Source organism: Uloborus diversus, chromosome 1, assembly GCF_026930045.1.
Source record: "Uloborus diversus isolate 005 chromosome 1, Udiv.v.3.1, whole genome shotgun sequence".
Lineage (NCBI taxonomy): Eukaryota > Metazoa > Arthropoda > Arachnida > Araneae > Uloboridae > Uloborus > Uloborus diversus.
The window spans coordinates 111,821,785-111,836,576 of NC_072731.1; the positions used below are offsets into that span (position 1 = coordinate 111,821,785).

The 14,792-nt window shown below is 34.2% G+C and overlaps 1 protein-coding gene across 1 annotated transcript; it reads left to right on the forward strand.

The window, feature by feature from the left end:
• The first annotated feature begins 3,678 nt into the window (after positions 1–3,678).
• Positions 3,679–12,889, forward strand: LOC129231513 (cuticle protein 14-like). The gene is made up of 3 exons (XM_054865852.1): positions 3,679–3,801; positions 8,247–8,345; positions 12,496–12,889. The coding sequence occupies exons 1-3, from the start codon at positions 3,793–3,795 to the stop codon at positions 12,817–12,819; spliced, it is 432 nt and encodes a 143-aa protein (XP_054721827.1). The 5' UTR covers positions 3,679–3,792; the 3' UTR covers positions 12,820–12,889.
• The last annotated feature ends 1,903 nt before the right edge of the window (positions 12,890–14,792 follow it).

Sequence of the window (14,792 nt, forward strand, 5' to 3'; positions counted from 1 at the left end):
AGCAGGCAATGGCTTCGTTCAAATGTCGAAGCAGTTTTCACCCGTCATACCTTGACGGGTGACTTTCTAGTTATGAAATAATTAACCAAAAACGTTTATATTTGCATACAGTGTATTTATGGTAAAGGGTATTTTACAGACTAAATTTCAAGTTTATAGGCAAAAATTTAAGATGGTTATGATACGGCTAATATTCCGGAATTATATATTTGAAATTAATATTTCAGATGAAAAAACGATGAAACACCCAACAAACTTCATTGTAAAATGTTCTCCAAACAATAATAAAATATAATATAAGCGTTTGAAATGATCAATAAAAGATTATATATTTTTTAAAAAACAGACAAAAAAAAAACCTTGCCTTTGCTACGAGAACCCATGGTTGGAAAAATGAGTCACTCTCAATTTGTAGTGTCGCTCCTATTTGTTAGTGTTGTCGATTCTTAAATGAGAGCACAGATAATAATAAGCAGAATGTAAGGAGTCAATTGCAAAAAAAAAATCAAGTAATTTAATGAATTATTGAATTACTAGTGGTAGAAGCAGGACTTCGCCCGTAGTTGAAAATTAAAAGGTCATTCGGTTCGCCTAAGGCCCCTATATATACGAGCCGACGCATCAGCTTCAGATCAGCCTTTTTGGATCGGAGCGCGTGTTTGAGTGGTGGTCTTTTCTGGCAAGTTATCGCATTAAGTGATTGTTCACTACGAGCGATTATTAGCGGCACGTGAATTGTTTATTAAATAAAGTATTATTTTCGTCATATTTGGCGAAATCCGAAACTTTATTACGGTAACCCTGGCAGTGCAACAATGAAAAATCAGATCCAAAAAGGCTAAACTTAAGCTGATGCGTCGGCCTGTCTATATAGCGGCTCTAGGTTCGCCTATTTATTTAAAAATAATGGATGACGAATTTCTCGCGAATTTACTACGTTCATTTGCTCGAAATGTTACAGCTCCACGTTATGATAATTTCGTAATTTAACTCTTCCACGTTGTGATAATTTGCTCGTTAAAGTTTTCTTAAAATTGGAATAGTAAAAGAACAAAATCGAATTTTTGAAAAATTGCTTCTAGGTGCACACCCCCATGCTATAAACTAACTTTGTGTCAAATTTCATGAAAATCGGCCGAAAAGTCTAGGCGCTATGCGCATCACAGTGATCCAGACATCCAGACAGACAGAGATCCAGACTTTCAGATTTATTATTAGTAAAGAAGATTAGTAGATGTTTAAAGCTTATCTCCAGTATACCGGACACCAGATCTGAAGGGGTTAAAAAGACTAAAAATTGGATATGTTGTCAAAACGATGGTTCTTCTTAGGTGGGCTTAGTATCTCGACTGTCCCCAAGTAAAACTAATACTAACATTAACCTAAATGATATGTTTAAACTTTAAATTGTACTGCCAGATATATTTCTAAGGAAACTCCTAGAGTTGTATTTGATAATTGAAGACACCAATTACGTTTCCTTTTTCGGTTTTCTTCAAAGATGTTTTCCGAGGACCCCTTTTTTTTTTCTCGTTTAGAACAGGTTATTAATCGAATCAGGTGTTCGAACTGATGGACGCAAACCAGAAGAAGAACGAGGATTCCGCCCTGCCTCCAGGCGGGACCCCGCCCGTATGCAGCCTTGGAGTCGGACGGCAAGGACAACGTTATATTTGAAAAGGTAGTCACGTATTTTCTCTTTATAAATTGGTGGTTTATTTTTGAATTTTTTGAAATAGAAAGGGTGTTATCTTAGTTGGATAACTTTCTATGAAAAGGACATAAGATGTTTATGTAACGGTAAACAAAACTTTATGCAACAAGTTTCATAAAAGTTAGTAAAAAAAACATGGGTACTAACCCATTTACTTTTCAACTTCACTTCAGATGCTATGCATCAAAAAAAAAAAAAAAAAAAAAAAAAAAAAAAACCTAATTTGAATTTTGACATCTTGAATTAAAATTATGTTTTTCGCAACCACGAGTGTGTATATGTAGGCGTGTGTGTTTGTGTGTGGGGGTATGTGTTTGTGTGTACGGGTTATGTGTATATGTGTGTAGGCATGTGTGTTTGTGTCTGTGTGCTGGCATAAGTGTGTGGGTAGTTGTGTGTATGAATGTGTGTGTGTGTGGGGGGGGGTATGTGTATGTGTGTGTAGGCATATGTGTTTGTGTCTGTGGGCAGGCATGAATGTGTGGATAGTTGTGTGTATGTTTTTGTGTGTGTATGTGTGGGTGTCTGCATGTATGCGTGTACGTATGTGTGTGTATGTGTGCGCGCGTGTGCGTGTCCGTAGTTGTGTATGTATGCGCGTATGTGTAGGACATGGATGCAACCTGGAGACGGCTTTCGCTAGAGGAGCAGCATGGTGAGGAGCCCGTCGACGGTGATGGTGCGGAGGGTGGCGGTGGGAAAATAAAATGATAGGAACGCCAAAAACAGTCAAATGAGAACAATAAGCAATCGTGATTGCTCAAAAAAAAAAAAAAAAAAAAAAAATCAGTTTTTCTTTTAGTGAGTACCTGGTAAGGTCGAGTTCCCCTTGGCATTTGCAAAAATCAAGTAATGGTCACAAAATATGATAATTAAACTCGCACACATTACGTGTAACAACGATGTCATATATAAACCCCGATTAACGATTGGGACTGGAAAAAGTTATCGTTAAATCAAGGCATCGTAAAACCGAGGAGCATAGACATTGAATGCAGTCAAATCCGGACCAGTGAAATGTATCATGAAATTGAGCAAATCGTTAATCGGGTATCGTTAAATTGAAGTTATACTAAAGTTATTTTATTGATTGATTACGATTTAGTGCTATACTGGCTTTACTGCGCTCAATATGAAGGGTTTTTTTTCTCTCTAGGTGCAGGTTTCTTTGGAAGAAATCTACCTTTCTGAAAGATTTCCAAGGGGTTTTCTAAGGCTTCCCAGCAATTTCGGATAAAATAGCAGAAAAGCAGGAAAACTCTTTTCAGGAAACTCGATGAGGGCTTGGTAATAAGAGGCGAAAATAAAGTAATTTCATATTGACTTGCATATTTGGATTTAATATACTTGTACGTGGGAAGGTTATTTCTAGTATTATTTTTGTAAAATATTAAGGTTTGCTTCCCTGAAAATTGTAGTGAAAAATGCTCAATGATGGCTAATTTAAACAATTACGCGTCGAAAAAAAAAAAAAAAAGCTTTCCATTTGTTTGGCAAAGGCCAGTTTTCTCATCAAAGCACTTGTTTCTGTGTTTCTTACCCAAGAATCTTGGCTTCTCGTAAAAAATCTGCATTTGGGGACTTGTTGCTTGGAACCACATATCCTTCAACTTAATTTTACCAAATTTTTCCACTTATGCAATCTTGAGAATACACACGAAAAACCTCAGCTTGTGTTTCAACCAAGAAGGGGGGGGGGGGGACAAGAGTGAGCATCTGTTCTCGAGATGAAGTGCGCACATGTTGCCTAGGCAAGCGTTATTTTCTCAAATGAAGATTCTTTTTTTTTTGTCAATGTAAAGAAGTGTCTTGAGCTAAAGGAACATGGCAGGGCCAATAATAGATTCCAAGGTCGTAGGAGGATCGTCAGCTCATCACAAGGCTAATCAGCCTTGAAATATTCAATATGCTTATGAAGATGCTTCAAATTACGACCTCGAGGCTAGAAAAATCGGGATTCTGAAACGAATCAATATGTATGGGGAATACATGATCGGCGGATAAGCGAATCTATAAGAAGGCGTCTACCGCTAAGAAAGTCCTGTTGCTCTGCCCCTGGAAGACCATCTATACATCCTATGATGAAGGTAAGTGTTTTATTAGGGACATTTTTGAGTGCAAAAAAAGGACGTTGTATAGGATAAAAATTAACAAGAACTTTCTGGTTCACATGTGTATCTCGGTTGAATAAAGGACTTTAAAATTCGTGATGCATGTTCGTGACTAGAGATGCACCGAATACCATATTTTGTAAACTGAATAAGGAAAAGACCCCAGTAATTGGAACTTTAAGAGTTTGTCCTTAAACTTACCTCTGTTTTCATTACTTAGAAAAAAATATTCACTTAATATTTTTGTATCAAAGAATGCTCATCTGTGCATCTACTTAGTTCACTGAAAGCAAAAATATTTGAATTGATATTTTTATTAAAATATATGTATAAAAAGTTGCCAAAACCACCAGTAATTGGCACCTGATACCCCAGTATATGACACCTTGTGATCCAGTAATTGGCACATGTTAACAGAATTGGAAAATCATTTTATTTTTCACTTTTAGATTACATACAAATTTCATCTTCATAAGAAACATAATTAATGCTAATTTAAAGTAGGTAATTTTATATAACCCATTGTTAAATCACGCATCTTGACGTTGAAAGAGTATTTTAGAGAAATAAAAGTAAATTTGGAGTGTTATCCATGTTAAAATAAACATGGGAAAAAAATAACGAGATTATTGTTATTTCATTAGTCGGTATGAAGTTTTGATTTTATGAATTATAGCTGTTTCCACTGAAAAAAAGGAACATTAACCTGATGAGTCTAAAGGACAAATAAAGCGATTCTCTACAGTCGCAATATGGATGGCCAAACATATTTTTTTTTTTTTTTGTTTCTCTTAAAATATTTACAGTATATTCTGTAGGATTCAAGTCAATAGTAGAATCCATATAATATTGTTGCTGCAAAAGTATCAGAAATCAAACTACTGACGTATTGCACAACACATTAGTGAATATAGGCTCATGTGCCAATTTTTGGGGACTAGCAAAACTGAAGCACCTGTAAATGGCATCTATCATTACTTCAAAAATCCAAAAAAGGACAAAACTATACTTCTACTCACATAAAGTAGCACGTTTCAACTGAACAAAACTTTTGACAACCAAAATTAAATATAAATTTTAAGTCAGATTTTAATGGAGTGATAGCTTTTGCAACAAAAATGGCTAATTTGACACAAGCCACAATTGTTTCTCATTCCTATACACTGCTGCAATTTAGTAACATGAACTGAAGTTATAATTTTTAAAGTAAGTGAGTATATTCAGTTGGTACATAGAATTCTACTTTTAAAAGATTGGGTACAAATCTTATTCTAGAACATTTTTGTTGGACGTGCCAAACACTGGTGACCTGATAATTACTGGGGGTGTTATCCTATTTAGTTGAATATCGAATATCTTGTTAATTTTTTTTAACTGTAATGTTTGTATTTTATTTTACGCCAATTTAAAATAATTTAACTATTTTGTGCCTTTTAAAAAATATTCCATGCGTTTTCATTCAAAATCCTAAATTTATCTACATTAAAAGTATAAATATAAGTTTAAAATTAATAAAAAATAGAACACATCATACCAAAAAGAAAAGCAAATTATTATATCAAATAAGTAATTTGGTTTTAGTTTATCAGAAATTCTGCATAAATTGATATTTCTTAGTCTCTTCCTCAATGTATGATTTTGATAAATAATAATCATGGTAACATTCTTTATGTGATAAATAGAGAATCTTGTACAACCCCTGTGTTTCAGCACCATAATTTACCATTATTAAACTTTTATTACATTAATTAGTTTAATTAGAGTGTTTTTAAACAATATTTAAAGAAATTAAAATGTTGGAAAATTCAATATCCTTTATTATGATTAATCACTTTTGTAATAATTTGTGAAATGGTGACAATTTTTTCTATCTTCATACCTTTTAAAAACATCGCAGTTTATTGGCTTTGCATATTTATGATATTATAAGGTAGAATTATGATATTATAAGGTTTTCATGTCAATTCAACAAGGGGCGTAACATGATGGTCTTGGATTTTTTTAAATTTAACATACGTTAAAATTCATTAAAAATTAAGAAATACATTTTTTTTTGTTTTTTTTTTTTGTTTTGCCCAAAAAAAAAAAAAAAAAATTCCTGGGCCGAGATACGGATCGCCAAAGATAGCGGTCCTGTCATGATTTCTCACTTGGGATTTTCGTCAAAATCTTTAAAGTACATTATCTCAGGAACGGTAGAACATATTTTATTTAAAAGAATATTTTTCTTGTTTAAAAACATATGCAACATTTTGAAACACGTGCTTTAGTTTTTTTCCACAATCTTTTGAAAAAAAAGTTTAAAATAATTTTTTTGATTTTTCTCTAAAATGTCAATATCAAAAATTTTCATTTTTTTAGTTTATTAGTACCATTGAATACTACACTCCCTCAAATGGAGAGCTTCCACTTTTTCGTTTAATAGATTTTAGAAGCATTTCAAAAAATGAGGGTTTTTAAGGAACTCTTTACGAAATGGAGGACCTGAAAATTCAAAAATTTGCTTCTCAACAAGTGGCCAGAGAACACTTTTAATTCAGTCATAAACGAAACTTTCATTTTGAGTCGCCATTTTATTCAGGATATTGAATTTAGTGAGAGCAAAATGGCATTGTGCTTAACGATTATTTTGGCGCTATGCTGAAAGATAGCGTGGGGAAATGCAGGGAATCGGTTTGAGATCGCGCTCTTGTTTTTTTTTTTTTTTTTTTTTTTTTTTATGTAAAACTCTTGGATGAAGTGGAGACTCAAACTGGAAATTTCGCGAAATATCTTAATAAAAAGTGTTCTCTGACCAAATGTTGCGTAATTTTTTTTTTTTGAATATTCAGGTCTGTCATTACGTAAAGAGTTCCTTGAAAATCCTCATTTTTTCCAAATGCCTCTAAAATCTGTTAAACGAAAAAGTAGAAGCTCTGCTTTTCAGGGAACGTATTGCTCAGTAGTACTAATAAACTGTACAAAAATGAAAATTTTTGAAATTGACATTTTTAAGAAAAATCGAACAAATTATTTCAAACTTTTTTTTTTCAAAAGACTGAAAAAAAAACTAAAGCACATATTTCCAAACATTGCATATGTTTTTAAACAAGAAAAAATATCCTTTTAAATAAAACAAACCGCAACAAAACATTTTCTATTGTTCCTGAGACAATGTACTTTCCCAAGTGAGAAATCATGACAGGACCGTCTACAGGCCGTCTTTGGCGGCCTGTATCTCGACCCAGGAGTTTTTTTGAGGGGAAAAAAAACCATATTTCTTAATTATTTATAAATTTTAACATACGTTAAATTCAAAAAATTCTCAGACCATCATGTTACGCCCCTTGTTGAATTGACATGGATTCTACTATAAGTATTTTTCTAGTACTGTATTTAAATGAATTTGTTATAGTAGGGTGGATGCTAAATGTGATCAGATTTATGAAAAATTGAAAAGTAATTCAATTTAAATTTAATATCTGAGTGCTTTCTCTTACATCGAAATTATTCTGAATGTAATAACATTAGTTGTACTATGGTATCTACTACAATATAACTTTCATTTATATTCTAAAAAAAAAGTGTTTGTGTACCAGTCGAATATATTATGTAATTTGTTTAGTATCCGGTTTCCGAACATTGAAGTATTTGGCCGAATCCAGTATTCGTTTGTCTGCTGAGTAGGCAGTGTACCGAATACTAACCGAATGTTCGGTGCATCTCTAGCATTAATGACAAAAGTTAATTTTGGTTGTTGATTAAAATGTACAGGACGGTTTAACATTCAATGATTATTTCTTAACTTACTTTCTCTGTCATTATGCCCGCGTTTCACTTCTGCTTTTAAATTGGTGCCAAATATAATGAAAAATAATAGTAATTATTCAGTAAACATACTTGAGTTTTTAACTGTTGCCAAAGACGATGAGAAATAAGAGGAATTTTAAAGTAAGTTTCGTAAACAAACTTTTGTAGTGTCTTTTTACGTAACATCGCATTTATATTTATTTTTCAATAGCAAACGAAAAATAAACATTTTATTTTTTTTACTTCGATAACCTGTTATTCCTGAAAGAACGATAAATTCCACTCTCATCTTCTGCACAGTCACTTAAAATTTTGAACTCGAATTTCTCTCGCAAGTATTTCAAATTTTTTATATTGTAATTATTTTCCAATAGAGATTATTTTTCTTAAATATGAGTTAGGAGACCTACAATCCGTATAAAAAGATTTCGTATTTTTTCAGTAATTTTCTTTTTTGCTTCAAAATTTCAATATTCTGCTCATTATTTTGACCACTTTTGTAATTGGAAATATGCAACTAGGGCTAACGGTTGCAAAAATACAGGTTAAACGGGGACAATATACATACTTATCATTCATTCTACTGCAATTTGATTTTACAAAAGTTCAAAAACCCATTAAATTTTGTGCAGGTCTTAGTTTTGCTATCCTTGGTCGTGGCGTCCCAAGCGGCAGCAATCGTGTACCACCCAGCCTGGTATCCTTCCGCATCTGCATATCAAGCCAAAGACGTGAGTATAAAGACTAATTTTTATGCCCTTCAGCTATCTTTATACGTGAGCTATTTTTAGAGCCAACATGGATGTTTTTAAGTGTGGTCAGGCCCGGATCTATAAATTTTGGGTGTATATTTCCAACGTTAATAATTCTTAGCACTAGTTTTTTTTTTCAATTTTTTTCTACTTCTTGGACCGTTGGGCTCCCGAAGGACGTGCCCCCTCCCCTCGCGCTGCGGGGTCTGCAAGTACGTATATCAGGGCCTAAGCATTAGGGTGGGCCGAAAAAAGAAAATTTTCGATAAGCAACTTCTAATAGCAAAAAAAAAAAAGTTGTGTATCACCATTCTAAACATAGGAAAAATAATAAAAAAATTAATATTTATGTCTTCAGATCGCGCATTGGCAGCAAAGTTTGAAAAAAACGAGCTGATGTGTGCATCACATGACTTCCTTTTACTCCAATTTAATGTCATTTCCCCATTATTTTGGTAGTTTTAATGTGATTCAATTGTTTACTTTCTAAATATCACCAACAGTGGCCAAATTGAAACCAAATTTAAAATTTAAAAAAAAATCACCAAATTTGTCGCCAAGTTGGCGACAAAATTTGGCGATCAAAAGACTGGCGATATATCGCCAAATGTCCGACAAATTATAAACACCATTTGAGTTTACATCGAAATTAACAATGGTTTCCCCCCAAAAAGGGGCAAAAGACCCCCTTAGGAACATCCGAAAGCAACCAAAAGGGGAGGTGCACAACTAGACCCCACTACGAGTCTATGTACCAAATTTCAACTTTCTAGGACATACCATTTTTGAGTTATGCGAGATACATACGCACATACGCACATACGCACATACGCACATACACACATACGCACATACATACAGACGTCACGAGAAAAGTCGTTGTAATTACCTCGGTGATGGTCAAAATGGATATTTCGCGTGTCTATACATTCTTAGGCACTTTTCCGCATGTGGTCGAATCGAAAAAAAAAACTCAACATTCATTTGGGGGTGAGCAAAATGGAAATTAAGGGCGATTTTTGAGTGAAAATTTTTTCGCGAATACAATACTTCCTTTTTTGTAAAAGGAAGTAAAAAGGTAGAAAATGGTTAACTTTCAAAAATTTTTACAAAAATTTAAATGTTATTTTTTTTTGTTCTAATGCCGTTTAAATGCTTTCTTTTAATAGTCCTTTCATGTACTTTCAAAGTATTTGCATTCCTTTACAGTTTTTACTTCGCGCAGGAGGCGCAAATTTACGTGAAATTAACGAAAAATCGACAATTTTAGCTTTTTCGTCTTTTAGATCCCAGTTATGTATATTTTTTACAATAAATATGCAGTATACAGCTCTTCGTTAGAAATGTAATAATATTTCCTTCCATTAACAACCCCAAAACAACCCCAAGTATGTGGTTGCATTTTGTGTTCCACCCTGCAATTCCCAAGAAGGGTATTATATATTTGTAAAGTAACTTACATTCATAATAACTATATTATTTTAAAAACGTTTCTACGTTTAAATCAAGATTTGAGGTTGGACTGGTGACTCAATTTTTAACCGACTTCAAAAAAGGAGGTTATGATTTGGTATTTATGTATGTTTTTGAATTATTCCAACATTACTGGACCGATTTGATTTTTTTTTGTTTGGAAGGGTACACTTCTGAGATGGTCCCATTGTAATTTAGTCTGGATCTGATAAGGGGTGCCGGAGCAATCCAAGAAACTTTAAATTTCATACGTCATGGTCACGTGGTGTTGCTGTGATCGGTGTATTTTCACAATTAAGGTTTTGGCTTTCTCTTGAACGATATTTAATTCTCGCGGCACATAGATGATTAATTTTCTCAGCGCTGCCCCGCATGGTAATTTTTTATTATAGGTGTTACTAATGTATTTATTACTGCGTAGCAAAGCAGTAAATTAAATATATTTTGCTACTTTAATAGTTGAATCAATTACCTTAATATTTTATTTACTAATAAATAACTTTATTTAGGCACTAAAATTTAAAGTTCTTTATTTAATATTCCAGTTTTTAAATTTATTTAGTGTTCAATTAAGGGGGAATGGAATACAGAACACCCCTCCCTCACGATTTAATTTATATTCTTTAATAATATACATTATAACTGTGTATGATTTCTGAAGTTTGACCAATATTCTAGATTTGCTATTTCACAATGCCGCCAGTTCAATTTGAAATTAGGGTTATATTAATTAGCAGGCTTCGAAAAAAGGAGGATGTTCTGAGCTCGTCGGATTTGTTTTTTCTTTGTACAATGTTCCATAAATACTCGAAGATACCTGCCTGTACCCAGGGGCGTGCACAGGGAGGGGGAAGGGACACCTGTTGTCCCGGGACCGAGCCTGAATTGGGCCCAACATTAGTAAGTAGAATGTAAATGTAATCAGTTGTTTTTTGCTTTTTAGTTCCTGAGTATTTTTTGAAAGCGTTTTCTTTTTTAAATTTAAAAGTAATTTTTTACATTGATGATCGCGAGCATAAACTTTTTATCATTAATCCATATCTTGTCTCATGCCAAAATACCCAACCTACCGACTCACTAACCAGTTTAATAACCATTTCTACAGCCAGAGAGTAAAAGAGGAACAAATCTATGGACGAAATCGAATTTTAAAAACGGACTTAAAAAGCGAGCAAAAGTAGTATATTTGACGGATATTGTCAATGTAAAACAGAAACGGAAGTGCAAAATTGATCTCGATTCACAAAACCAAGACTTTTCAGACATTAGTATTCCTTAACACGTACTAACGGAGTTCTAGGGCTGTATATTTTGTAAACTAAACTAATAAGTTCGTAAATTATATCTTTAAAAATAATGGTTTGATAAAATTAAAATTTAAAGAAGAAACAAACTTCCGTGAACCTGTATAGTTATTTAAAGTTACAAAATCTACAAGTCAGGTGTCTTATGATCTTTTAAACATCATTGATCCGGTGATTCTAAGAAATGCTTACTTTGCCATTTTTGAAAACTTGTTATTGGTCATGGCAGTGGACTAGAGGCGAAATACAAGGGAATTGGATTGCACTACGGTGTACAGTACAACGCAAAAGATTATCCATCAGGAAACGCTTCTATAGCTATATTATAATTTCTTCCACCAATATTAAGATATGAAGCTTCAAACTATAACAGTTAAAGAGTTAATTGATTGAACAACGTGTTTTTTTACTTACCTCACTTCAGTGATAACGTGGAAAACAAGGATATTTTATCACTTCTACGAACTATACATTTGCTTAATTATGCATTCTTAAAATTCCCATATCAAACTTGGGCAGTTGAAAGGATTGTGGAATTGGTTAGTGAATTTGCAGAAATTCATTTGAGGTATTAAGACGCAAGAGATGGATCTACACTCCTGTTTGTGAAAATTGCAACACCACTAAGGACTTACGCGAGTAAGCTGAAAATTGCAGGAAATGTAAAGTAGGGCATGATATGCAAATGATTAGAATTGCAGACCGGTTGCGTATGCGTATACTGAGCAGCGCCCTCTTAACGGCGGATCAAACCGAATATAAATAGACGGCTGTAGCGAGGCGTGTATGATAATCGGTGGTTATATGCTAGAGTAAACGTTAACTGAATCTTTACAATGCCTCTTCGCCGAAAGAAAGTGAAATTTGAGCAAATTTCGGAGTTGGAACAGAGCAAAATCGTCGGCCTTCGTGAAGCTGGATTGTCTTATCGTGCAGTAGCCGCTCGTGTGCTTGTGGGGTAGTCCCCTTTTCCATTTTGGGCGAGGGGAGTCTAGTTCTAGTTCTGTGGGGGAGTCTAGGGGACTCTCATTAGCCACTGGGGAATGGGCAATCCTGTGTTAGGGTTGAGAAAATGTGACCGTTCTATTCTTTACCACTTTCCGTCTATCTTTCAGAGTTTGGGCAACAATGTTTTCAGCCACTGTGGTGCTCATGCAGGAGGTCCCTTCTTCCACAGCGAATCAGGAGACTTCACCGGTCTGTTAGGTGTCTCCTTCTCCATTTCGGAGAAGGGGGTTTAGTTCTTGGGGAGCTGGGGGGTTCTCAGTAGCTCTTGGGAAATGGACGCCTCTGTGTTAGGGTTGAACAAATGCAAATTTTCTGTTCTTTACCATCTTCCGTCTATCTTTCAGAACTTGGGCAACTACGTCTTCAGCCACCACGATGCGCATCCAGGGGGACCCTCCTTCCACAGTGAATCCGGAGACATCACTGGTCGCAAAGTGGGCTCCTATGGCGTCAAGGACCCAGACGGCAAAGTCCGAGTGGTCAGTTACGTCGCCGACCACGAAGGGTTCAAGGCCGACATCCACACTTCCGAGAAGTTACCCGAAGACCACAAAGATCCGGCCAACGTGAAGACTTCTGAGGTCAAGCCTGTTCCTGTCGTGTACGCTCATCCCTTTCCTTATTATGGATATCCTTACCACCTATCATACGTCGTGCCAAAAATTTGAACCAACCACTTTCTAACGTATTATCAACATTTTTGTGGAAATGTATAATAAAATAGTTTCGTTTCTGAAATTGAGTTTCAGTCTACTTTTTTAAAACTTCGTAACTGATCTGAACAGTGCTTGTGTTTGGACTAAACAATAGGGCTCGACCGATGGCATTTTTTGGCCGATGGGCCGATGCCGATTGTTGGCCGATTGTTCAAAGATGGCCGATGGCCGATGGCCGATTGTTTTCCTCCAAATGGCCGATTGCCGATGGCCGATGGCCGATGCTGTTGGCCGATGGAAAAAAAAATCAAACAGAAATAAATTGATAAAATTGTCAGAGATTTAAAGGATGATTGATTCATTTCACTTTACTTCCTTTCTACGAATAAGGAATTGCAATCACAAAAAATAAAAAAAAAATCTGATTTTCACCTAAATTTTTATTTTACGATCACCCAATTTAAACTTCACAAGTTTTTTCGGCACATCTGTACATGCATATGTACCTAAGAACATGTAGATGACCGAAATATCCATTTTGAACGCTTCCTCAGTTAATTATCGCAAATTCTCTTGTGATGTCTTCATGCGCGTAAACTTACGTCACTCAAAAACGTTATGAAATAGTAAGTTGAAAACTCATACGTACGTAGTATGATCTAAAGGTTAGAGGACAAGTTGTATAAAACCTTACCCTGAATAGTTCACATTACCGAAGCAAATCTATCTACAAAATAGTCACCTTGAACGACTATGCACTTCTGCCAATGTTCGTATAGCTTTTAGAAGCGCTCCTGGAAGACATTTTTGCAACCTTCTGTAAGGCCTCTTGCGCTGCTGCTTTAACTTCATCGTAGGGAAGAAGGCGACTTTCATGTTGAGGATGCACAGTTCGATTGGTCAATACTCTGATATGACAAACAAATAACATAACGTTTCGTCGAACTTAGCTCCGTGTGACTTTTACCTGTTCCCAGCAAAAAAACATTTGCATGGACGATGCTTTCCTCCGTCAGGTGAAGACTGCATCATAGCTGCATCATAAAGCTGCATCATAGAAGGTAGCGAAAAATGGCTTTCAGAAGTGTTTCCAAAAGTTATATGAACACTGGCAGAAGTACATAGTCCTTCAAGGTAAACTTTTGAAGGTGGATGTGTTTCTGTAATGTGAACTATTCTGGGTAAGGTTTTATACAGCTTGTCCTGAACTTTTGGATCGTACTACGTACAATCTATATAGGGTGTAGTTATGCTTCTCCTTTTTTGATTGCTGTACAATGAAAGATAAAGAACAACAGCCAAAAAAAAAAAAAAAAAAAAAAAAAAAGAAAGAAAGAAAGAAAGAAAAAAGGAAGAAAAACAAAAAGACTGTTTAATAAACAATTGATTTTTTTTTTAAATTCAATATATAACTAAGATTTCAGTAATATTGTAATGATGTACGGATTTAAGTTCACTAAACATAGTTAAAAAACATTAAATTATGTTGTTAAATCATTAAAAAAAAATTAAGAATAAAACTATGAAACCGTCAACAAATTACGCAATTAAATTGGAAAGATTGCACGTAGACATTTTTTAGTCATCAAATGAAAAAAAAAGATAACAGATAAATTACACTACTAAATCATAAAAGAAATATTTTTTTCTTATTTAAAATTTATGATTAGAAAATTTTGCATTTTTCAAAAAACTAAAACAGTGACATAAATTTTGCTGGAAAAAAAATTGCCATGAAACGAGCGAGGTTCTTAAAACGCAGCTATAAACAAAATCAATATTTACACAAAGTTAATAACTGAATACATATGACTACTTGATCTGATGTTTGCATACATAATACTGAACAATTTGATTGTTTAATCTTTTATGAAGCTTTACAAACAAGTTCAAATTAAATTGTTCAATTTAACAGTAATTTTCTGAAATTTAAAAAATTGCATAATAGAAAATCCTTGAAACTTTTCTATAAAAAACGAAAATAA